Source organism: Lagenorhynchus albirostris, chromosome 1, assembly GCF_949774975.1.
Source record: "Lagenorhynchus albirostris chromosome 1, mLagAlb1.1, whole genome shotgun sequence".
Lineage (NCBI taxonomy): Eukaryota > Metazoa > Chordata > Mammalia > Artiodactyla > Delphinidae > Lagenorhynchus > Lagenorhynchus albirostris.
Genome location: NC_083095.1, coordinates 164,495,746 through 164,522,389, shown reverse-complemented (window position 1 = coordinate 164,522,389; position 26,644 = coordinate 164,495,746). Strand labels below are relative to the sequence as shown.

The following is a 26,644-nucleotide window of genomic DNA, read 5'->3' as shown; positions in this document are numbered from 1 at the left end:
TAATATTTGTGGAAACTCTATGGCCTAATATGTGATTGTTTTGTTAATATTCCATGTGTACTTGAAAATAATGTGTATTCTCTAATTTTGGGGTACTTGGTTCCATACATATTCATCTTAATATTTGAATATTCAAAATCCTTATTAATTTTTTTCTACTTAAAAGAATCTATAACTGAGATGATTGTATTATAGTCTTCCACCATGTAGATGTCTAAATTTCCTTGCAGTTCTGCCAATTTTTGCATCATATATTTTGAGGCTTTCTTTTTAGGTCCATACAAAATCATTTATGTTTTCCTTGTGATTATACCTCTATTCCTTTATTTCCAATGTTTCTTTGTCATGTGTTTTGGGTATGTCTTTTGTAAATAGCATAATTTTTTTTTTAAACCCAACCTGACAGTTTCTATCTTTTATTTAACCAGCAAGTGTATTCGTAAAATAAATATTTATAATTATTATGATTACTGATAAGCTAGGGTGTATTTTAGTGTCTTATTTTGTGCTTTCAATTGTTTTTTTCCTTTCTAGCAGGCTATGGGATTAATCAAGTTTTCTTTATGTATCTTTTTCCTTTCTGCTAGGTTTGTATAGTTTATTTCTTCTCCATTACTGGTTATCCTTAAATTTATAACATGTACACGTGATTTGCAAACCCTTAAAATTAATCACTATCTCTGAACTTTTCAACCTCAGCATTTTTGACATTTTGGACCAGGTAATCCTCTGTGAACTATAAGATGTTTAGCAGCATCCCTGGCCTCCACCCCATTAGATGCCAGTAGTACCCTCCCTCTCCCCACCAGTCACTGCCACCCAGACATAGCCAGATGTCCCCCTGGGCAGCAAAACGTCCCAGTTTATAACCACTGGCTTAAGCAGTACAGTGACTTCAGCTGGGTCTGATGATCAATGTGACTTTTTTTCCCCACAGATTTTAAAACTGAGGAGGAGCTACTATCTTACATACATGAAAATTACCAAAAGACTGTGGCCACAGGAGAAATCGTGTTGTGTTCATGTGCTCGGAACATGATCTCAAACATTAAAGCATTCCTAAAGTCCAAAGGCACCAAGGAATTAGAAGTAAGGGAATCCGGATATTGTTGTTTGTCATAACAATGTTAGTTGCTTGTTGGTGGGTCTGGCTCATATGTCTTGGAAAATATCTGTTATGCAGTGCACATTTCAAAAATGATGAGTGAGGGGGAGAGCACAATTCTAGATCTTGGAAGATGGACGTAGTCCACTGAGAAGGCAGAAATCAAGGAAATGGGCCAAGTGGGAGTAATTACATGTACTTCCCTTCCAGTGAAAGCTCTATCCTCATCTGAGTTGCATGTTAGCTGCATGAATTAAGCCAGTGGTTCTTAACCCTGGCTGCACTTTAGAGTCACCTGGAACATTTCTTTAAAATGTTGATTCATTTTGCTTAGACTTCTCAATCACTACTTTATGGAATCTTCCTTTTATGAAAGTTCAAATCGGCAGGCTTGCTGTATCCATGCCCACTTGCTCTCAAATACTTTTCTACATGTTCTTTTAAAAAATATAAAAGAATATTACACTATTTTTGATTCAAATGAAAGAAAGAGGATGTACTTCCCTTCTTAGGGCATTAGTCAGCTGTGAAGAAATTAGAAATAATGATAAGCATTAATATTAATATTCTCCTATGTAATTTTGTATTTTCAGATGAACTGCCTACATCAAGTAAGAAACAACCTCTTGAAAACTAGCAAAAGTCTTCGACAGAATGTAGGAAAACTGGATAAAGACGATAAAGTCAGAGAGTAATTAACTACCTTTTTAATTTTTCTGAAAGATTTATTTATTATGATTTTTAAAATTTTTGGCTGCATCGGGTCTTAGTTGCAGCATGCGGGCTCTTCCTTGCGGTGCGTGGGCTTCCTTCTAGTTGTGGCACACGGGTTCCAGAGTACGTGGGCTCTCTAGTTGAGGTGCACGAGCTCAGTAGCTGTGGCGTGTGAGCTTAGTTGCCCCGCGGCATGTGGGATCTTAGTTTCCTGACCAGGGATTGAACCCACGTCTCTTGCATTGTAAGGCGGATTCTTTTCCACTGGACCAACAGGGAAGTCCCCCTTTTTTTTTTTTAAACCATTACTCCAAAACAGAACTTCCAAGATTTACTTGTATCAATTTAATTTTTCATTTTTAAAAAATTCTTTTCCATTATGGTTTATTACAGGATCTTGAATATAATTCCCTGTGCTGCACACTAGGACCTTATTTATCTTTTTTAAAAAATTTTTGAGTATAGTTGCTTTACAATGTCGTTGTTTATCTATTTTATATATAATATAGTTTGTATCTGCTAGTCCCAAACTGCTAATTTATCCCTCCCCCACGCCCTTTGCCCTTTGCCCTTTGGTAACCATAAGTTTGTTTTCTGTGTCTGAGTCTGTTTCTGTTTCATAGGTAGTTCATTTGTGTCATATTTCAGATTCCACACATATAAGTGATGTATGTTTTTCTTTCTGACATACTTCACTTAGTATGATAATCTCTAGGTCCATTCCTATTGCTGCAGATTGAATTATTTCATTTTTCTTTTCAATGGCTGAGTATATATCAGTTTAAAATAGATTGCCAGTTGCTTGAAGAGGCTTTTGTAGCTGATTCTCTATAACGTTCTAATGTTCAGTTTGCAACACCTGTTTACCTAATAACCATATTGCTATTTAGAAAGCAATGGCTCTTCTTTTTGGTTGTTGTTTCTTATGTAAACAGATCTCTGCATAAGGAAGGAACTTTCATTTCAGTTAAGTGACACTCAAAGCAGATATAACCAAGCTTTTTTTTTTTCTCTCAAGGTGCCAGCTCCAGGTATTTCTTCATTTGGAGATGTGTCGGCAGTGCCCTTCAGTATATGAACATATAGGTGAAATGGAGCAAGTAGTGGAGGAGGCAAGTATGCTGCTTAGTGCCACTGGGGATGTGCTGTAGATGCATTCAGCTTCCTGCAGAGGCCATGTGGTAATTTTCTAAAATCTTCAGGTGACAGATTTGCTGCGCATGGTGTGTTTAACTGAAGATTCGGCATACCTAGCAAAGTTTCTGGAAGAAATTTTGGAATTGTAAGTTTGATGACTACTAATTTAAATTTAAAATAATTTTACCAAGAACTTATATAGGTATTGTCTCAGAATTGTAGCATTGTAAGGACTATTTCTCATGCTGGGTGAGGAAGGGAGTAGAGAGGGTGGAATGGTGACTGACTGTTCCATATTTAATCAATCTATTCCACAGGTATATTGATTCAATCCCAAAGATACTTGGACATCTTTACCACAGCCTAGGATTTGTGATTCCTCAGAAGCTGGCTGGTGTCCTTCCTACAGATTTTATCAGTGATGACTCCATGACACAGGAGAGCAAATCACCCCTTTCTGTGCCTCTTACGTCAAATGCTCATAGGTCAGTGTCGGGTGGCACTGAATCTGACCAACTGGAGGAGCTTCGTTCCAGATCAGCTAAGAAGAGAAGGTAGGAGCTCAAGGAATTAAAGGAATTACTTGCACTGTTACAGTTCTGGTATAGGGTATGTTTAAGCCATAGTCCAGTTGTCTTTGTCTATAATTTATTGAATTAGTAGTTGCCCTTATGTCTGAATCACAGAAGCCAATTATTAGAGTTCTTAACAAGGAGCATCTGACACTCTTTATGTTATCTGGGGCATATATAGTCTTGTATTGTGTAGTCACAGTCCCCTCTTGACTCTCCACATGGGGTCTCCAAGAACTAGGAGCCTTCCATGAGATAAGCTTAGGGTTTCAGCTTACTTTGTATATTTTCCATGATGCTCTACATTGTTCATAACTAGTTAAATTTATAGTTGTTACTTTTAGAAATTCTGGGATTGACTTGTTTTACTGTAAGTTCAGGGCAACCTCAAGATAACCGACTTTTATTTAAGTGTTTTATTTTAAACTCTAGTTCCATTCTGATATAACTAGCTGTAACCTGTATTCAGTGTATATTGACTGTTTCTTTCTATTTTTAAAAGGAAAAATGCAATAAGACATAAAAGCATTGCAGAGGTTTCACAAAATCTGCGACAAATTGAAATTCCCAAAGTATCCAAGAGAGCTACGAAAAATGTAAGTCATTTCCAGGAGATAGAAAGTGGTATCACTTTGGGCCTGAGTTCATACAATAAATAAGAATGAAACACAGTGTCTTTACTTTTAAGAAATGAGCATTGGAGGATACAGAAATAAAATTAGGTATTTTTATGAATGTGTCTACAACTGTAATCTAAGGAATAAAGAAATATAAATTTAAATATTAATCATTTTTCCCAAAAGTGTGACAGAGGTAATATTAAGGGGAAAAAAATAGTAAAAGTTAGGAATGAATAAGTTAATTCAAAATCTTTAATGTAGTTAAGAAAACTCATGAAATAATAACATAAGCAAAAGAAGCCATTGAAAAATAATGTACAATCATAATAGGACTTTGTGTATCAGAAAGTACTTTTCAGTAAGTATGTTTTACGTCAATAACAAGTTACAAAAGCAAACAAAAAAAGTCGTGAAGCCAGGTGGTAATTATTTTTCTGTGGCAGTAGATGTTAGGACTCTATTTACTAAGTAGAATTAATGTCTTACTAAGAGAAGGAGAGAGACAAAAAAATGCATTGAAACTTTTAAACTGCATGAATTATGAGAAGAGTTAAAATTCTAGGAGAACTAGCTTTAGAAGCATTAATCATTACAATAGTGGTTTGTTTCTAGAGATTTATAGCTGTGCTTTAGTACTGGAGGTGGGGTTTCTTTGGAAGAGTTAGTGGTGTTCACTTTCTTATATGAGTGAATAAGATGCAAATCTTAGATATCTTAGAGATTTTGTTCAGAGAGTATGAAGTCCAAAAGGTATCAGACCACCTCTCTCACTAGATTTTACACGATTAGCAGTCCTTTCTAGCACTCCTTTTGGAAAACTTTTGTTTCAGATTGGCCTAGAAAGTTAACTTCTTTAAGACCAGATTTACTGAGATCAGGATTTGATTTTGGTTAAAAAAGAATATCATTTGTTAAGTTTCTGCTCCTATTTGGCTGTTTATTCTTTAATGATTGCAGTGGCATAATTGAAAAAAACAGCAACAAAATCTTTAAAAACAATTCTCTGTTTAGATGCCATTTGAGTTTAGGCACTTGAATCCTCTACTATAATAGCAAATAAATAGCAGGTGGGTATTTTTTTTTTCTGCCCGCCACACGGCATGTGGGATCTTAGTTCCCCAACCAGGGATCGAACCAGCACTCCCTGCAGTGGAAGCACGGAGTCTTAACCACTGGACCACCAGGGAAGTCCCCAAATAGCAGTTTTATACAGAGACGTTCCTAAGAGTATATAGCCATCCTCTAATATTATGGGGTTTCCCTGATGTTTTAGTTATAAAAGGTATACAGAAACATCGTTTAAAAGTTGAAATTATATAAAGTTAAATGTTAGTGCCTCTTCACCATCCATTCTTCAGAAGTAATCGCTGATGACAGTTTGTTGTGTATATTTCCAGGCCCTGTTTTTGTGCATTTTACAACTATTTCTGTTACAGATTCCTACAAGTGGAATTGCAAGGATCAAAGGGTTTCTTGTGGAATTTTTATTCTTTTAAATGAATTCCTATTTAAATTTTCTTATTGGATTTTCTCATCTTTCAGGAGAATTCTCACCCTACTCTTCAGCAGCCTCCACCCCCAGTGAAAGAAACGGTACAAGGTATACTTTGTTTCCTTGTTGTACTCAGTGACAGTTTTATTTTGATTACATATATTTAAGCAGTTGCATATAGTTAAAAATTATAGTTTTTTGTAATTGTTGGTTTATGAAATATGTCCATATACTGTGTGCTAGAGGAGTAGGATGTTCACATGGTCTCAAAATACTGCATTTTGTAAAATAACTGGTCTCAAATTTTTTAATTAATTTATTTTTTGTTTGTTTATTTTTGGCTGCATTGGGTCTTCATTGCTGTGTGTGGGCTTTCTCTAGTTGTGGCAAGCGGGGGGCTACTCTTCGTTGCAATGCGCGGGCTTCTCGTGGTGGCTTCTCCTGTGGAGCATGGGCTCTAGGCACGTGGGCTTGGTAGTTGTGGCGCACGGGCTTAGTTACTCGGTGGCATGTGAGATCTTCCCGGACCAGGGCTCGAACTCGTGTCCCCTGCATTGGCAGGTGGATTCTTAACCACTGTGCCACCAGGGAAGCCCTAAAATATTTTTTTAATGCCATTAACATGAAAGCTGAAAAAGAAAAGAGGCAGTGGAGCTGGTTTAGATAAAAGGAATTTAACTGTGACATAAGTGCACTACATGATCCCTGCTTGGGTCTTAAATATAGGGTAAAAAGCTATAACGGATATTACTGAGACGATGAGAGGAAATTCGAAGATGGTTTAGATATACGCCCTTGTTCTTTGGAGATACATGCTGAAATACAGGAAACTGAAGAGTTGTGATGTCTGCAACTCACTCTCCAGTGTTCTGGGGTGGGCAGTTGTACAAACGTAGAGAGAGAGATGGAGGGAGAAAACAAATGTTGACAGTTGGTGAATTTTAGTGACAATTCTATGTGTGTTTTTTTGGTTTTGGTTTTTTTTAATATTTATTTATTTGGTTGTGCTGGGTCTTAGTTGCAGCTCGCCAGCTCCTTAGTTGCGGCACACAGGCTCCTTAGTTGTGGCATGCAAACTCTTAGTCGCAACATGCATGTGGGATCTAGTTCCCTGACTAGAGATCAAACCCGGGCCCCCTGCATTGGGAGCGTGGAGTCTTATCCACTGAGCCACCACCAAAGTCACCATGATTCTACGTTGAAATTTTCTGTAGATATTAAACTTCTCCAAAATTTGGGAAAAATGGAAAACAGATCAAATTTGGTTGTCAGGCCGTAAATCAGTTTCATAGACAGCCTAAGGCAGGTAACAGAGGCTTTTATAATGGAGATAGAGAAACATTTTTTTGAAACTTTGGTGTGCATTATTGGCGTCCTTAATGTTTATGTCATTGATGGGTAAAAAAGGCTCCTCCCAGTTTGTGGATCCTGGTTTATTTGGTTTTTATTTAAGTGACTTGCAATTAGAATTTTTTTACTCTTGGTGAATTTTTGAGTAGCCTCCACCAGGCCATCTTGCTTAAGATTAAGATTAAAATGCTAGCCTGCTGGCTTTGTCAAGTATTTCCTGACTCTTCAGCTATTTTTCCTAACTTTGAGTCTAGATGGTTACAACTCTCATGCTCTGAAGTTAGGAAGAGGATTTAAAATATAGTAGTTCCCCCCTTATCCACAGGGGTTACGTTCCAATACCCTCAGATACCTGAAACTTCAGATAGTACCAAACCCTATACTATGTTTCTTCCTATACATACATACCTATGATAAAGTTTAATTTATAAATTAGGCATGGTAAGAATTAACAATACCATAATAAAATAGAACAATTATAACAGTATGCTATAATAAAAGTTACATGAATTTGGTCTTTCTCAAAATATCTTGTACAAATTTAATGCCTTTTCCATCTTAACTAAGCACTTTCGTGCGTTGTAGCCATAATTTTTGCAGTTTGAGTTGTGACAGCAAAACTAGCGTGAATTTTTCCTTCACAGTTTCACAGATAGACAATTCACTCTTACCATAGATCGTAGCAACCTTAACATACAATTTTTTTTTCCCTTAAGTTGAGAAACTTTTTATTTATAGGAAGCACTTTATGACTTCTTTTCAGCATATCCAAGTTGCCAGCATCACTACTTTTGTGCTTTGGGACACAAGAAGTATTTAAGTAAAATAAGGGTTACTTGAATATAGCACTGCTATACTGCTACAGTTGATCTGATAACCCAGCTGGCTACTAAGTGCCTAACGGGTGGGATATGCTGGACAAAGGAATGATTCATGTTTTGGGTGGGACAGAGCAGGATGGCATGAGATTTTATCACACTACTCAGAAAGACACACAACTTTAAAACTTATGACTTATGTATTTCTGGGATTTTTCATTTGATATTTTCAGACTGCAGTTGACTGCGGGTAACTGAAAATGTGGAAAGTGAGACTGCAGATAGGGAGGGACTACTGTATCCCAGCAAATTAGTAATATACTCAAAAGAAGAAAAATGAAATCTTTGGGATTGAAAAGAACAGTTTCTCTGCTTGACGCTGAAATACAAAGCAGCAAAAAGTTCCAATGTGAGAAAAATATCGTAACACTGGGATATATTAAAAGGACTATGATTTACATTATCCAACCTCTCACTTAAGGATTATGTCCATTTTACAGTGAATAAAACTTCTAATTTAAGTGATGTGGGCCTTCCTTGTATTCCTGAAAGGTTGGGTTTAAATTAAATTTACAAATGTAAGTAGTTTCTAAAAACTTTTTTTTAAGTTTTTTTTTTTAATATTTATTTATTTATTTGGTTGCACCAGGTCTTATTTGCAGCACGTGGGCTCCTTTAGTTGTGGCAGGCAGGCTCCTTAGTTGCAGCATGCACGTGGGATCTAGTTCCCTGGCCGGGGATCGAACCCAGGCCCCCTGCGTTGCGAGCGTGAAGTCTTAAGCACTGCGCCATCAGGGAAGTAAATAGTTTTGATATACCATGTGAGTGTACTATTTAAGGAAATCCTATTAGTAAATGTGAATATAGCAGTCAGCCTGTAAAATAGCTTCCTCAAGCAGATTCTCTGTTTTGGATATCTTTCTTTTCCCACATGTGGCTTTTATTAATGATAATATTTGACTTTCTTTTTTTCTTAATGCTTTCAGAAGTGACCAAAGTTCGAAGAAATCTCTTCAACCAGGAAATGATTTCTCCTTCAAAGAGATCTGTAAAGCGGGGGTTGCCTAGAAGCCATTCTGTGTCAGCTGTGGAAGGTCTAGAGTATAAACTTGACAACTTCAAGAGGACCAAAGGTACTACATTTTAGGGTAACCACGAGAAGGGGATTCTTGGACCCAAACCGGTCTCCAGACTCTTGTTGCAGAAGCTCATTAATCTCATGTTTTCCTCTCCTCTTTGGTTACCATCAGTTAATTTTCCACTTGGGGTCTCTCCCTCCAAGTTTAGATGAAGAATTAATCCTGGTCTTTCTCATTCCTCCCTTTCTGGTTACTCCTACAGACAACAGACAAACATCTATTTTATAAAACCAATTAAACCAAAATGAAAGATAGTGACTAGCAATTTTCTAGTCTTTTGGTGTGTTGGGGTTTTTTTTGCTTTTTTATAATTGAGACCATTCATGTATCATAAAATCAACTTTTAGTGGTTTTCAGTATATTCACAAAGTTGTGCAACCATCATGACACATTCCAGAACATTTTCATCATTCCAGAAAGAAGCCCTGTACCTACCCATTAGTATCACTCTCCATTTCTCCCAGTCTTCCCAGCTGTAGGCAACCACCAGTCTACTTTCTGTTTTTATAGATTTCTTATGGATATTTCTTTTAAGAGGAATCATATTATGTGGTCTTTGTAACTGGCTTTTTTTACTTTACCATAATGTTTTCAAGGTTTATACGTGGTGTAGTACGTCTCAGTACTTCATTTCTTTTTATTGACAAAAATATACCATTGTATGGATAAACTACATTTTACTTATCCATTCATCAATTGGTGGACATTTAAGTTGTTTCTACTTTTGGCTATTGTGAGTGATGCTGCTGTAAACATTCATATATAAGATTGTGTGTAGACACATTTTTAATTCTCAGGCATATGCCTAGAAATGAAATTGCTGGATCATATGGTAACTCTATGTTTAACTTTTTAAGCAATTACCAGACTGTTTTCCAGAGTGGCTATACCATTTTATATTCCCACTAACAGTGTATGAGGGTTCTAATTTCTCCACATCCTTGCCTCCACCTTCCATTGTCCCTCTTTGATTCTGCTCATCCTAGTGGGTGTAAAGTGGTGTGTCATTGTGGTTATGAGTTGCATTTCCTTGATAACTAATGTTGTTGAGTTGCTTTTCATGTGCTCGCTGGCCATTTGTATATCTTCTTTGGAGAACTCTTTGCCCATTTTTATATTAGGTTGTTTGTCTTTTCACTGTTGAGCTGTAAGAGTTCTTTATATATTCTAGATACCAGCCCCTTATCAGATATACAATTTGCAAATATTTTTTCCACAATCTGTTGGATTTTCTTTTCACTTTCTTGATAGTGTTCTTTGATACATAAAATACTTTTAATTTTGATGATATCCATTTTTTAAAATTTATTTTTGGCTGCATTGGGTCTTCATTGTGGTGCGTGGGATCTTTAGTTGCGGCATGCAAACACTTAGTTGCAGCATCTGGGATCTAGTTCCCTGACCAGGGTTCATACCCGGGCCCCCTGCATTGGGAGCATGGAGTCTTAGCCACTTGGACCACCAGCGAAGTCCCAATTTTTTTTTTTTTAAATAAATTTATTTATTTATTTATTTATGGCTGCATTGGGTCTTCATTGCTACACACAGGCTTTCTTTAGTTGTGGCGAACGGAGGCCACTCTTCATTGCGGTGCATGGGCTTCTCATTGTGGTGGCTTCTCTTGTTGTGGAACATGGGCTCTAGGCACACAGGCTTCAGTAGTTGTGGCATGTGGGCTCAGTATTTGTGGCTTGCAGGCTCTAGAGCGCAGGCTCAGCAGTTGTGGGACACGGGCTTAGTTGCACCGCAGCATGTGGGATCTTCCCAGACCAGGGCTTGAACCTGTGTCCCCTGCACTGGCAGGCAGATTCTTAACCACTGCAACACCAGGGAAGTCCCCCTAATTCTTTTTATATTTTATTTTTTTTTAACATCTTTATTGGGGTATAATTGCTTTACAATGGTGTGTTAGTTTCTGCTTTATAACAAAGTGAATCAGTTATACATATACATATGTTCCCATATTTCTTCCCTCTTGCGTCTCCCTCCCTCCCACCCTCCCTATCCCACCCCTCCAGGCGGTCACGAAGCACCGGGCCGATATCCCTGTGCCATGCGGCTGCTTCCCACTAGCTATCTACCTTACGTTTGTTAGTGTATATATGTCCATGCCTCTCTCTCGCCCTGTCACAGCTCACCCTTCCCCCTCCCCATATCCTCAAGTCCGTTCTCCAGTAGGTCTGTGTCTTTATTCCTGTCTTACCCCTAGGTTCTTCGTGACATTTTTTTTTCCTTAAATTCCATATATATGTGTTAGCATACGGTATTTGACTTTCTCTTTCTGACTTACTTCACTCTGTATGACAGACTCTAGGTCTATCCACCTCATTACAAATAGCTCAATTTCATTTCTTTTTATGGCTGAGTAATATTCCATTGTATATATGTGCCACATCTTCTTTATCCATTCATCCGATGATGGGCACTTCAGTTGTTTCCATCTCCAGGCTATTGTAAATAGAGCTGCAATGAACGTTTTGGTACATGACTCTTTGAATTTTGTTTTCCTCAGGGTATATGCCCAGTAGTGGGATTGCTGGGTCATATGGTAGTTCTATTTGTAGTTTTTTAAGGAACCTCCATACTGTTCTCCATAGTGGCTGAACCAGTTTCACATTCCCACCAGCAGTGCAAGAGTGTTCCCTTTTCTCCACACCCTCTCCAGCATTTATTGTTTCTAGATTTTTTGATGATGGACATTCTGACTGGTGTGAGATGATATCTCATTGTAGTTTTGATTTGCATTTCTCTAATGATTAATGATGTTGAGCATTCTTTCATGTGTTTGTTGGCAGTCTATATATCTTCTTTGGAGAAATGTCTATTTAGGTCTTCTGCCCATTTTTGGATTGGGTTGTTTGTTTTTTGTTATTGAGCTGCATGAGCTGCTTGTAAATTTTGGAAATTAATCCTTTGTCAGTTGCTTCATTTACAAATATTTTCTCCCATTCTGAGGGTTGTCTTTTGGTCTTGTTTATGGTTTCCTTTGCTGTCCAAAAGCTTTAAAGTTTCATTAGGTCCCATTTGTTTATTTTTGTTTTTATTTCCATTTCTCTAGGAGGTGGGTCAAAAAGGATCTTGCTGTGATTTATGTCATAGAGTGTTCTGCCTATGTTTTCCTCTAATAGTTTGATAGTTTCTGGCCTTACATTTAGGTCTTTAATCCATTTTGAGCTTATTTTTGTGTATGGTGTTAGGGAGTGATCTAATCTCATACTTTTACATGTAGCTGTCCAGTTTTCCCAGCACCACTTATTGAAGAGGCTGTCATTTCTCCACTGTACATTCTTGCCTCCTTTATCAAAGATAAGGTGACCATATGTGCGTGGGTTTATCTCTGGGCTTTCTATCCTGTTCCATTGATCTATCTTTCTGTTTTTATGCCAGTACCATACTGCCTTGATTACTGTAGCTTTGTAGTATAGTCTGAAGTCAGGGAGCCTGATTCCTCCAGCTCCGTTTTTCTTTCTCAAGATTGCTTTGGCTATTCGGGGTCTTTTGTGTTTCCATACAAATTGTGAAATTTTTTGTTCTAGTTCTCTGAAAAATGCCATCGGTAGTTTGATAGGGATTGCATTGAATCTATAGATTGCTTTGGGTAGTAGAGTCATTTTCACAATGTTGATTCTTCCAGTCCAAGAACATGGTATATTTCTCCATCTATTTGTATCATCTTTAATTTCTTTCATTAGTGTCTTATAATTTTCTGCATACAGGTCTTTTGTCTCCTTAGGTAGGTTTATACCTAGATATTTTATTCTTTTTGTTGCAGTGGTAAATGGGAGTGTTTTCTTGATTTCACTTTCAGATTTTTCATCCTTAGTGTATAGGAATGCCAGAGATTTCTGTGCATTAATTTTGTACCCTGCAACCTTACTGAATTCATTGATTAGCTCTAGTCGTTTTCTGGTAGCACCTTTAGGATACTCTATGTATAGTATCATGTCATCTGCAAACAGTGACAGCTTTACTTCTTTTCTGATTTGGATTCCTTTTATTTCCTTTTCTTCTCTGATTGCTGTGGCTAAAACTTCCAAAGCTATGTTGAGTAAGAGTGGTGAGAGTGGGCAACCTTGTCTTGTTCCTGATCTTAGTGGAAATGCTTTCAGTTTTTCACCATTGAGGATGATGTTGGCTGTGGGTTTGTCATATATGGCCTTTATTATGTTGAGGAAAGTTCCCTCTATGCCTACTTTCTGCAGGGTTTTTATCATAAATGGGTGCTGAATTTTGTCAGAAGCTTTCTCTGCATCTATTGAGATGATCATATGGTTTTTCTCCTTCAAATTGTTAATATGGTTTATCACATTGATTGATTTGCGTATATTGAAGAATCCTTCCATTCCTGGAATAAACCCCACTTGATCAAGGTGTATGATCCTTTTAATGTGCTGTTGGATTCTGTTTGCTAGTATTTTGTTGAGGATTTTTTTTTTTTTTTTTTTTTTTTTGCGGTATGCGGGCCTCTGACTGTCGTGGCCTCTCCCGTTGCGGAGCACAGGCTCCGGACGCGCAGGCTCAGTGGCCATGGCTCACGGGCCCAGCCGCTCCGCAGCATGTGGGATCTTCCCAGACCGGGGCACGAACCCGTGTCCCTTGCATCGGCAGGCGGACTCTCAACCACTGCGCCACCAGGGAAGCCCTGTTGAGGATTTTTGAATCTATGTTCATCAGTGATATTGGCCTGTAGTTTTCTTTCTTTGTGACATCCTTGTCTGGTTTTGGTATCAAGGTGATGGTGGCCTCGTAGAATGAATTTGGGAGTGTTCCTCCCTCTGCTATATTTTGGAAGAGTTTGAGAAGGATAGGTGTTAGCTCTTCTCTAAATGTTTGATAGAATTCGCCTGTGAAGCCATCTCATCCTGGGCTTTTGTTTGTTGGAAGATTTTTAATCACAGTTTCAATTTCAGTGCTTGTGATTGGTCTGTTTATATTTTCTATTTCTTCCTAATTCAGTCTTGGCAGGTTGTGCATTTCTAAGAATTTGTCCATTTCTTCCAGGTTGTCCATTATATTGGCATAGAGTTGCTTGTAGTAATCCCTCATGATCTTTTGTATTTCTGCAGTGTCAGTTGTTACTTCTCCTTTTTCATTTCTAATTCTATTGATTTGAGTCTTCTCCCTTTTTTTCTTGATGAGTCTGGCTAATGGTTTATCTATTTTGTTCATCTTCTCAAAGAACCAGCTTTTAGTTTTATTGATCTTTGCTATCGTTTCCTTCATTTCTTTTTCATTTATTTCTGATCTGATTTTTATGATTTCTTTCCTTCTGGTAACTTTGGGGTTTTTTTGTTCTTCTTTCTCTAATTGCTTTAGGTGCAAGGTTAGGTTGTTTATTCAAGATGTTTTCTGTTTCTTAAGGTGGGCTTGTATTGCTATAAACTTCCCTCTTAGAACTGCTTTTGCTGCATCCCATAGGTTTTGGGTCATCGTGTCTCCATTGTCATTTGTTTCTAGGTATTTTTTGATTTCATCTTTGATTTCTTCAGTGATCACTTCGTTATTAAGTAGTGTATTGTTTAGCCTCTATGTGTTTGTAGTTTTTACAGATCTTTTCCTGTAATTGATATCTAACCTCATAGCATTGTGGTTGGAAAAGATACTTGATACAATTTCAATTTTCTTAAATTTACCAAGGCTTGATTTGTGACCCAAGATATGATCTATCCTGGAGAATGTTCCATGAGCACTTGAGAAAAATGTGTATTCTGTTGTTTTTGGATGGAATGTCCTATAAATATCAATTAAGTCCATCTTGTTTAATGTATCATTTAAAGCTTGTGTTTCCTTATTTACTTTCGTTTTGGATGATCTGTCCATTGGTGAAATTGGGGTGTTAAAAGTTCCCTACTATGAATGTGCTACTGTCAATTTCCCCTTTTGTGGCTGTTAGTATTTGCCTTATGTATTGAGGTGCTCCTATGTTGGGTGCATAAATATTTACAATTGTTATATCTTCTTTTTGGATCAATCCCTTGATCATTATGTAGTGCCCTTTGTCTCTTCTAATAGTCTTTATTTTAGAGTCTGTTTTGTCTGATATGAGAATTGCTCTTCCAGTTTTCTTTTGGTTTCCATTTGCATGGAATATCTTTTTCCATCCCCTTACTTTCAGTCTGTATGTGTCTCTAGGTTTGAAGTGGGTCTCTTGTAGATAGCATATATATGGGTCTTGTTTTTGTATCCATTCAGCCAATCTGTGTCTTTTGGTGGGAGCATTTAGTCCATTTACATTTAAGGTAATTATCGATATGTATGTTCCTATTCCCATTTTCTAAATTGTTTTGGGTTCATTATTGTAGGTCTTTTCCTTCTCTTGTGTTTCTTGCCTAGAGAAGTTCCTTTAGCATTTGTTGTAGAGCTGGTTTGGTGGTGCTGAACTCTCTCAGCTTTTGCTTGTCTGTAAAGGTTTTAATTTCTCCGTCAAATCTGAATGAGATCCTTGCTAGGTAGAGTAATCTTGGTTGCAGGTTTTTCTCCTTCATCACTTTAAATAGTTCCTGCCACTCTCTTCTGGCTTGTAGAGTTTCTGCTGAAAGATCAGCTGTTAACCTTATGGGGATTCCCTGTGTGTTATTTGTTGTTTTCCCTTGCTGCTTTTAATATGCTTTCCTTGTATTTAATTTTTGACAGTTTGATTAATATGTGTCTTGGCGTATTTCTCCTTGGATTTATCCTGTATGGGACTCTCTGTGCTTCCTGTACTTGATTAACTATTTCCTTTCCCATATTAGGGAAGTTTTTAACTATTATGTCTTCAAATATTTCCTCATTCCCTTTCTTTTTCTCTTCTTCTGGAACCCCTATAATTCGAATGTTGGTGCGTTTAATGTTGTCCCAGAGGTCTCTGAAACTGTCCTCAGTTCTTTTCATTCTTTTTTCTTTATTCTGCTCTGCAGTAGTAATTTCCACTATTTTATCTTTCAGGTCACTTATCCGTTCTTCTGCCTCAGTTATTCTGCTACTGATCCCATCTAGAGTATCTTTAATTTCATTTATTGTGTTGTTCATCGTTGTTTGTTTCATCTTTAGTACTTCTAGGTCCTTGTTAAATGTTTTCTTGCATTTTGTCTATTCTATTTCCAAGATTTTGGATCATCTTTACTATCATTATTCTGAATTCTTTTTCAGGTAGACTGCCTATTTCCTCTTCATTTGTTAGGTCTGGTGGGTTTTTATCTTGCTCCTTCATCTGCGGTGTGTTTTTCTGTCTTCTCATTTTGCTTATCTTACTGTGTTTGGGGTCTCCTTTTTGCAGGCTGCAGGTTCGTAGTTCCCGTTGTTTTTGGTGTCTGTCCCCAGTGGCTAAGGTTGGTTCAGTGGGTTATGTAGGCTTCCTGGTGGAGGGGACTAGTGCCTGTGTTCTGGTGGAAGAGGCTGGATCTTTTCTCTCTGGTGGGCAGGTCCACGTCTGGTGGTGTGTTTTGTGGTGTCTGTGGACTTATTATGATTTTAGGCAGCCTCTCTGCTAATGGGTGGGGTTGTGTTACTCTTTTGCTAGTTGATTGGCATAGGGTGCCCAGCACTGTAGCTTGCTGGTCGTTGAGTGAAGCTGCGTGCTGGCATTGAGATGGAGATCTCTGGGAGATTTTTGCCGTTTGATATTATGTGGAGCTGGGAGGTCTCTTGTTGACCAGTGTCCTGAAGTTGGCTCTCCCACCTCAGAGGCACAGCACTGACTCCTGCCTGCAGCACCAAGAGCCTTTCATCCACACGGTTCAAAATAAGAGGGAGAAAAAGTAGAGAGAAAGAATTAGTAGAAGTAGGAAGAAAGGAAGGAAGAAGGAAAGAAAGAAAGGAGAGAGGGAGGGAGGGACGGACGGACGGACGGTGGGAGGAAGGAGGGAAGGAAGGAAAAAAGAAAGAAAAGATAAAATAAAGTAAAATATAATAAAGTTATTAAAGTAAAAATAATAATTAAGAAAAAAATTAAAAAAAAAGCCGGATGGATAGAACCTTAGGACAAATGGTGGAAGCAAAGCTATACAGACAAAATCTCATACAGAAGCATACACATACACACTCACAAAAAGAGGAAAAGGGGGAAAAAATCATAAATCTTGCTCTCAAAGTCCACCTCCTCAATTTGGGATGATTCATTGTCTAAAGGAGGGAAGGAAGGAAAGAAAAAAAGAAGATATAGTAATATAAAATAAAGCTATTAAAATTAAAATTTAAGAAAAGAAAAAAAAACGGACGGATAGAATCCTAGGACAAATGGTGGAAGCAACGCTATACAGACAAAATCGCACACAGAGGCATACACATACACACTCACAAAAAGAGGAAAAGGGGAAAAAAATCATAAATCTTGCTCTAAAAGTCCACCTCCTCAATTTGGGATGATTCGTTGTCTATTCATGTATTCCACAGATGCAGGGTACATCAAGTTGATTGTGGAGCTTCAATCCGCTGCTTCTGAGGCTGCTGGGAGAGATTTCCCTTTCTCTTCTTTGTTCTCACAGCTCCCAGGGGCTCAGCTTTGGATTTGGCCCCGCCTCTGTATGTAGGTTGCCGGAGGGCGTCTGTTTTTCCGCTCAGAAAGGACGGGGTTAAAGGAGCCGCTGATTCGGGGGCTCTGGCTCACTTAGGCTGGGGGGGAGGGAGGGGCACGGAGTGCGGGGCGGGCCTGCGGCGGCAGAGGCCAACGTGATGTTGCACCAGCCTGAGGCTCGCCGTGCGTTCTTCCGGGGAAGTTGTCCCTGGATCCCAGGAACCTGGCAGTGGCGGGCTGCACAGGCTCCCCGGAAGAGGGGTGTGGATAGTGACCTGTGCTCGCACACAGCCTTCAACAAAAGCCTTAGCGTCTAATGCCCGTCTCTGGGGACCGCGTTGATAGCCGCGGCTCGTGCCTGTCTCTGGAGCTCCTTTAAGCAGCGCTCTTAATCCCCTCTCCTCGCGCACCAGGAAACAAAGAGGGAAGAAAAAGTCTCTTGCCTCTTCGGCAGCTCCAGACCTTTTCCCGGACTCCCTCCCGGCTAGCCGTGGCGCACTAACCCCTTCAGGCTGTGTTCACGCCGCTAACCCCAGTCCTCTCCCTGCACTCCGACAGAAGCCCGAGCCTCAGCTCGCAGCCCCGGCGGGTGAGCAGACAATCCTCTGGGGCTGGTGAGGATTGTCTGGTGAGGATTGTCTGGTGAGCAGACAATCCTCTGGGGCTGGTGCCGGTCGGCACCGATCCTCTGTGTGGGAATCTCCCTGCTTTGCCCTCCGCACCCCTGTTGCTGCGCTCTCCTCAGTGGCTCCGAAGCTCCCCCCCTCCGCCACCCGCAGTCTCCGCCCGTGAAGGGGCTTCCTAGTGTGTGGAAACCTTTCCTCCTTCACAGCTCCCTCCCACTGGTGCAGGTCCCACCCCTATTCTTTTGTCTCTGTTTTTTCTTTTGCCCTAACCGGGTACGTGGGGAGTTTCTTGCCTTTTGGGATGTCTGAGGTCTTCTGCCAGCGTTCAGTAGGTGTTCTGTAGGAGTTGTTCCACGTGTAGATGTATTTCTGGTGTATCTGGCTCCTAACTGCTGGTGGTTTATGCTATCCTTGAAGTTCCTTGTCTTATAGATGTATCACTTCAATCTTCACTTCTGTCTTCACATGGCTTTCCACTTTGTGTCTGTGTGTTTCAAATATCTCTCTTCTTTCTCTTACTAGGATCCCCCCAGTTCTTTTTAAATGTTAGGTAGAATTCAGCAGTGAAGCCATCTAGTCCTGGGTATTTTTTGGAAGTTTTTTGATAACAGTTTCATTTTTTTTACTTGTTATAGGTTTATTCAGATTTTCTATTGTTTAGTCTGTTTTCAGTTGTTTGTCTTTCTAGGAATTTGTCCATTTCATCTAGGTTTTCTAATTTGCTGCTATGCAATTGTTTGTAGTATTACCTCATAGTCCTTTTTTATTTCTGTAAGTTTGGTAGTTTTATTCTCTCTTTCATAGTTGTTTGAGTGTTCTGTATTTTTTCTTTGTCAATCTAGCTAAAGGTTTGTTAACTTAAAGATCTTTTCAAAGAGCCAACTGTTGGTTTCATTGATGTTTCTATTATTTTTCTACTCTTGATTTCGTTTACTTCCTGTGTAATCTTTATTTTTTCTTTCCCTCTACTTGCTTTGATGTTAGTTTGATCTTTTTCAGTTTTTTTAAGATTAAGGTTTTGTTATTGATTTTTTAAAATACATGCTTTTTTTTTTTATTTACATCACTCATTGAACAGTTTATCACCACTGTCCTTTTTTTAAAAATTTTTATTTTATATTGGAGTATAGTTGATTTACAATGTTGTGTTAGTTTCAGGTGTACAGCAAAGTGATTTAGTTACACATTATCATATATCCATTCTTTTTCAGACTCTTTTTCCCATATAGGTTATTACAGAATATGGAATAGAGTTCTTTGTGCTCTACAGTAGAAGCTTGTTGATTATCTGTTTTATATATTAGTAGTGTATATATGTTAATTCCCAATTCCTAATTACCCCCACCTTTCCCCTTTGGTAACCAAAAGTTTGTTTTCAAAGTCTGAGTCTGTGTCTGTTTTGTAAATGAGTTCATTTGATCATTTTTTTAGATTCCACATATAAGTTACATCATATTTGTCTTTCTCTGACTTACTTCACTTAGTATGATAATCTCTAGGTCCATCCATGTTGCTGCAAATTGCATTATTTCATTCTTTTTTATGGCTAATATTCCATTGTATATATGTACCATGTCTTCTTTATCCTTTCCTCTGCCGATGAACATTTAGGTTGCTTCCATGTCTTGGCTGTTGTAAATAGTGCTGCAGTGAACATTGGGGTGCATGTATATTTTCGAATTATGGCTTCTTCCAGATATATATGCCCAGGAGTGGGATTGCTGGATCATATGGTAGTTCTATTTTTAGTTTTTAAAAGAACCTCCATACTGTTCCCCATAGTGGTTTAGGTACCAATGTAAAGGTACCAGTTTACTTTCCCAACAACAGTGTAGGAGGGTTCCAGGCTTCTTTTTTGTTTTTGTTTTTGACCACGCTGCATGGCTTGTGGGATCTTAGTTTCCTGACTAGGGATTGAACCCGTGGCCCCTGCAATGGAAGCGTGGAGTCCTTACCACTGGACTGCCAGGGAATTCCCCAGACTTCTTTTTTAATACAGCTTTTTACAGGTACAAATTCCCCTCTAAGCGCTGCTTTAGCTTCATCCTGTAAGTTTTGGTATGTTGTGTTTTCAATTTCATCATCTCAAAATATTTTCTAATTTCCCTTGTGATTTTTTTTCTTTGGTCCTTTGGCTATTTAGGAGGGTGTAAATTTTCACATATTTGTTAATTTCACAAATTTCTGTTATTAGTTTCTAATTTCATACCATTGTAGTTGAAGAACATACTTTGTATGATTTTGGTCTTTTTAAATTTTTTGAGACTTGTTTTATGGCCTAACATTTGGCCTGTTCTGGTTAATGTTCTATGTGTACTTGAGAAGAATGTGTGTTCTGCTCTTGGGTAGAATGCCTATAGATGTCTGTTATGCCTAGTCGGTTTATGGTGTTCAAGTCTTCTGTTTTCTTTTTGATCTTCTGTATAGACGTTCTATCATTGAAATCAGGGTATTAAAGTCTCCAAGTATTATTGTTGACTTATCTATTTTTTTCTTCCTTCAATTCTGTCAGTTTCACGCTTCATAGAGTTTGGGGCCCTGTTGTTAGTTGCGTGTATATGTTTATAATTGTATCACTTAATGGATTGAATTTTTTAAATCAACATGGTGAACTTTGTCTTTTGAACCTTTTTTGACTTAAAATCTATTTTGACAATAATATAGCCATGTGTGCTCTCTATTGCATACAATATCTTTTTCTGTCCTTTTACTTTCAACCTCTTTGTATCTAAAGTGAGCTTATAGACAGAATATAGTTGGATCATATTTTTAAAAATCCATTCTGCCAATTTCTGCCTTTTTTTTTAACATTTATTTATTTTTTTTATTTGGTTGTTCTGGGTCTTAGTTGCAGCTCAGCAGCTCCTTAGTTGTGGCACATGGGCTCCTTAGTTATGGCATACATGTGGGATCTAGTTCCCTGACTAAGGATCAAACCTGGGCTCCCTGCATTGGGAGCACAGTCTTAACCACTGTACCACCAGGGAAGTCCCCAATTTCTGCCTTTTAATTGAAACACTTAATCCATTTACATTTAATGTAGTTACTGATAAGGAAGGACTTCTGCCATTTTCTACTTATTTTTTTATATATCTTATACCTCTTTTGTTCTTTCATTTTTCTGTTACTGCCATTTTTGTAGCTGATTTGTTTTTTTGTAGTATACTGTTTCAATTCCCTTCATCTTTTTTTCTGTATATTTTCTAATTATTTTCTTAGTGTTTACCTTGGAGATTACAATTAACACCTTAAATTTAAACCTGTTGAATAATACGACTTAGTTTCAATAGTATACACTCTGTTGCTATATATTTCCATCATATTTAGCAAATTTACAACCATTATTTCTCCCGACTTTTTTCTGCCTTTTTCTCTCTTCTCCTTTTTCTTCTAGGACTCCCAGTGTCTGTATATTGTTATGCTTGATGGTGTCTCACAGGTCCCTTAAGCAGGCTTTGTTCATTTTTCTCTATCCTCTTTTCTTTCTGCTCAGATTGGATAGTTTTGATTGTCTTATCTTCAAGTTTATTGATTTTTCTGCCTGCTCAAATCTGAGGTTGAACCCCTCTAGTGAACTTTTCATTTCAGTTATTGTACTTTTCAGCTCAAAAATTTGTTTGGTTCCTTTATATAATTTCTGTCCCTTTATTGGTATTCTCATTTTATTTATCGTTTTCCTTATTTCTTTTAATTCTTTGTTCTTTTTTTTCCTTGAGCTTGTTGAGCGTGTTTAGAATATTTGATTTAACATATTTGACCAGTGATTCCAATGTCTGGGATTTCTCAAGGGTGGTTTCTGTCAAATTCCTTTTTCCTGGACACACTTTCCTGTTTCTTTGTATGCTTTGTAATTCTTTTTTGAGAATTAGATATTCTGAATATTACAGTTGGTTAACTCTGGAGATCAAATTCTCCCACTTCTGAGGAATTGCTGATCTTTGCTTATTGAGGGTCTGTCCATTTGTGCGTTTTCCAAACTGTTTTTTACAAAGCGTGTATTCCTTCTTGTGTGGTCACTGAAGTTTCTGTTCTGTTATCTCTGTGGTTAGCCAGTGGCCTGACAAAGATTTCCTTAAGTGTCTGGCTCCAAAAAGGTGTTCCTGTCCCTCTAAATCTTCTGTTAGATGCAGTGGGGGAAAGCTGCTGCAGCCTGAGAGAGCAGAAATCAAGGCAAATGTCTGCACCAGCCCCACAGGACTCCACTCTCCAAAGCACACTGACTGAACCGTATAACCCCAAATTTGGAAGACAGGGTCCCCACTGTCTGCCCTACCACCAGCCAGCTGCTCCTAGAATGTGGGCCACTGTCCCCACAGCTACAGCAGGGCTGAGCAAAGGAGGCTGGTAGCTGGTTCGTGCACGTCATTTACTTACTAAATATCAGCCTCTCCCTTCATCAGGCACTTCCCTGGTTGTCATAAGTGCCAGTCAGGTTCCAGAGTTCCAAAATAGTTTACTCTGATAATTTTTTTCCCTAGTTTACTAGTTGTTTGGGGGGAGGGACCAAACCCTAGAGCTTCCTACTTCCCTGTTTCATGTGATGTCACTTTTTCTGGGGGTTACAATTAAGTATCTTAATTTATCTAGTTGAGGTTAATACCAACTTAATTTCAGGAGTATACAAAAACTTTGCTTCTGTATAACTCTGTTTTCTATCCCCTTCGTTGGGCTATATTGTCATACAGATTACATGTTTATGCATTGTATGCCCATCAGTACATTTGTAATCATTGCTTTATCTTTTAACTCAAAGGAGAAAAGAATTACAAACAAAAATACTTTTTTTTTTTTTTTTTGCGGTACGCGGGCTTCTCGCTGTTGTGGCCTCTCCCGTTGTGGAGCACAGTCTCCCGACGCACAGGCTCAGCGGCCATGGCTCACGGGCCCAGCCGCTCCGCGGCATGTGGGATCTTCCCGGACCGGGGCACAAACCCGTGTCCCCTGCATCGGCAGGCGGACTCTCAACCACTGCGTCACCAGGGAAGCCCCAAAAATACTTCTATTCTGTTCTTTGCATTTACTTGTATAGTTGCCTTTACCAGTGCTCTTTAATTCTTCACGTGGATTCATGTTACTCTATAGTGCCCTTTCCTTTCATCCTGTAGAACTGATATTACTTTTAGGGCTGGTCTGCTAGTGTCAGATTCTCTCAGTGTTGTTTTTTGGGTGTTTCTTTGGAGGTGGAGAGGATGTGCTGATTTCTCCTTCATGTTTGAGTAACAGTTTTAGAGGATATAGAATCCTTGAGTCTTTTTCTTTCAGCACTTTGCCTTTCATCTCAGTGCCTTTTTGTTATCCTATGTTTCTGATGAGAAATCAGCTGTTAATCTTATTGAGGGTTCCTGGTACATGATGGATCACTGCTTTCTTGTTTCTTTCAAGATTCTCTCTTCCCCTTTGGCTTCTAACAGTTTGATTATGATTTGTCTGGTGTGGATCTCTTTGACTTTATCATACTTAGGTTTGTTGAGCTTCTTGGCTACGTAATGTCTGTCATCAAACATCGGAAGTTTTCAGCCAGTATTTCTTCAAATATTTTTTCTGCCTCTTTCTCTCCTCTTCCTCCAGGACTCCCACTGTGCCTATGTTATTATGCTTGATTGTGTCGTATGGGTGTCTGAGACTGTTCATTTTTCTCCTTTTTTCTTTTTGTCCCTCAGACTGGATAATCTCAATTACTTGTCTTCAATTTGTTGATTCTTTCTTCTGCCACCTCATATCAACTGCTGGGCCCCTCTAATGAGTTTTTCATTTTAGATAGTGTACTTTTCAACTTCAGAATTTCTATTTGGTTCTGTTTTTTAATGATATTTCTCTTTATTGACATTCTCTGTTTGGCAAGTCATCAGGCTCATTCATACATTCCTTTAGTTCTTTAGATATGATTTTTTTTTTCCTTTGGACATATTTCAGATAGCTAATTTAAGGTCTTGGGCTAATAAATTCAGTGTCTGGACTTCCTCTGTTGAATGATTTTTTTTTTCCCACTGTGTGTGGGCCATTCTTTCTTGTTTCTTGTCTCATATTTTTTGTTGACAACTGGACGTTTTAAATAATGAGTCAACTCTGATGATCAGATTGCCACTGCTCCAGGGCAGGGTTTGTTGTTACCATTACTGCTTTTGTTTGTTTACTTTCCTGAACTAAGTCTTTTAAGTCTGTATTCTGTCATGTGTAGCCACTGAAGTCTCTGCTTGGTTAGCTTAGTGGTCAGCTAAGGGTTGGGCAGAGATTTTCTTACATGCCCAGAACCAGTAAGTTTCCCAGCCTTTGCTGAGGGGCCCTATGTGTGCATTGGCTCATGTCTTCAATACTCAGCCAGACATTTTACAACTCTTTCTGTTTTCCAGAGCCTCAAGGTCAGCCAGAGGTGACAGCTAAGGGCCTTCTTGGGTCCATCCTGGGCATGCACACAGCTCTATCACACATGTACTTTTAGGGTCCCAGGAGTGTGTCAGAAGTCAGCAGAGTCCCTTAGGGACATCTCACTCCCCAGTTTTCCCATCTAAACTTTTGGTCAGCTTGTGGTTTGCCCCAAGTGTTATCACCACCTCAGGCAGCTGTGATGTTTACAGTTGCTGCTGATTGTTTTCAGTAAATGCTCCCTGGAAAAAAGTTGTTTGCATTGGATGAGTTCTGAGTCAGGTCAAATAAAGACAGGCCTTGTGAGTGGGATTTTCCAGGGAACCGCCAGACAGGCCAAATTGTTATCTGCAAATGGGGCTTTGGAGGAGCTTGGATCCCATTCTGTTCCATCCAGAGGCTCCTGGGCTGTTGGTTTTCACTGTAATTATGGGCTTTTGGTTCTCAAGGTTACCACAGGCCTAGGGAGAGGAGGTTGGGATTGGGGCAAGTTAAAGTTCCACAAAGCTTGCTATTCTTAATGAGATTCAGCTGCTTTTGTTGAATAAATACTCCCTGGATTGTTCCAAACTGGTTAATTGCCAGAGTTCTGGAAAAATTGATTTTGAACTTTTGCCAGTGTTCTCGTTCCTTTAATGGAGGAGAGTTTTTTTAAGAGGTCCTTACTCCACATTCCTGCTGACATCACTCTTCTTTCTAGTCATTTTTATCTCCCTTAAAACCAGTCGAGTAGTAGCTTGCATACCTACTCTATTGAGAAAACCTGAGTAGCTTGCATACCTACTCTATTGAGAAAACTTATGCCAGAGCATAAGTTAGATTTATCGTTATATTAAATATCTTATTGTATGACACATCAGCATTTTCACATGCTTTATTTCATTTAATCATAAATACAAGAACCACCAAGTAGGTGCACAGATGTGTTAGCCCAAATAAATGAGAACTTTTCACTTTTTCAGGAATATTATCTTAAAATTTTATAATATTTTACATTGGCTTATTTATTATTAAACTCCAATAGTGTTGATAAATTGTTATATCATGTTAAATTGAGTCTTATGGTTAGACCTTGGTCCAAAAGACCATTAAGAGCCACTCCTGCTAAACATTAGACCATATTTAAGTTCAAACTGTTCCCTTTGCCTTGCTCTTCCTTCTTGATAAGACTATGTGAAATTTATCCTTTTTACATTTTAGGTTATCGCAAGCTGCTAACCAAGAGTGTGGCCGAGACTCCAGTACATAAGCAAATCTCCAGAAGGCTGCTTCATAGACAGATCAAGGGCAGGTAAATGACATCCTTGTCTATCTTCTTCATACACCTGCACAGCCCTCCTAATCTTATGGGCCATGTTTACCTTCTCATGACCTTTTTGATTCTAGTCTCAACTGTGTTGCTTATAACCAAAGAGCATTCTGTAGATTTTATGGGGGCTGGAGATCCATACAGAATGCACTCTTTGTGTCTCGCCTCTTTCACTTGGCATAATTATTGAGATTTATCCATGTTGCATATATCAGTAGTTCCATTTTATTGCTGAGTAGTAGTCCATTTGAATGCATACTGCCTGATTTAAAAATCTATTCATGTGTTGACCTGGGAAGGAGGGAGTCTCACTGCCAGGCAAGGCTGGAAGTCTGGGATCCCAACTTGGCCTGTGGTGGGACCACAGCTTGCCATGGCACTTGGAGTAGGGCGGTTCTGGTCTGAAAGTTTCTGTCTTGCTTGGCTGCCTCTTTCCTGGTTCTTTGGCTAGGAGAGCTAGCTATCCCTAGGGCAGTTTTCATCTGCACCTCTTGGTGTATCGGGGTTGTCAGGTTGTCGGGCGCCCAATCCAGGAGCTCCGGGGGCTCGCTGCCCTGTCTCTTCTCAGGTCCTAAAGTCCCAAGCCTCTTCTCTCCACCTTTGAGAGTCTTATGCTTCCTTTATATGTAATATCCAGGGTTCTTAGCTGTACATAACAGGGAGAATGGGGAGAAGTGCATCTACTCCTCCTTGTCAAGGCTCCATTTGGACATTATTTGTGTGTGGATTTTACACACTTGTGCATGTTTATCTACACGGTAAATTGTAAGAAGTGAAATTTGTGGGTCAGAAGGTATACATATTTTTAACTTTATGTTGTCAAACTGCTTTCCAAAAAAAAATATTCTTACCATTTCATTCTTGACAGTAATGTGTGAGAGTGCTTGCCAAAGACCACTTGTGGT

General features: G+C 38.8%; 1 protein-coding gene across 1 annotated transcript in view; it reads left to right on the top strand.

Annotated features, from left to right (window-relative positions):
• The window catches only part of TICRR (TOPBP1 interacting checkpoint and replication regulator), a 50,894-nt gene that overhangs the window by 15,815 nt on the left and 8,435 nt on the right, over positions 1 to 26,644 (top strand). The window contains exons 8-16 of the mRNA XM_060159052.1: positions 938 to 1,089; positions 1,699 to 1,796; positions 2,838 to 2,931; positions 3,022 to 3,101; positions 3,274 to 3,510; positions 4,031 to 4,124; positions 5,691 to 5,748; positions 8,795 to 8,941; positions 25,631 to 25,721. Of these exons, the coding sequence (XP_060015035.1) occupies positions 938 to 1,089; positions 1,699 to 1,796; positions 2,838 to 2,931; positions 3,022 to 3,101; positions 3,274 to 3,510; positions 4,031 to 4,124; positions 5,691 to 5,748; positions 8,795 to 8,941; positions 25,631 to 25,721 (1,051 nt within the window). The remainder of the gene's footprint in view (positions 1 to 937; positions 1,090 to 1,698; positions 1,797 to 2,837; positions 2,932 to 3,021; positions 3,102 to 3,273; positions 3,511 to 4,030; positions 4,125 to 5,690; positions 5,749 to 8,794; positions 8,942 to 25,630; positions 25,722 to 26,644) is intronic.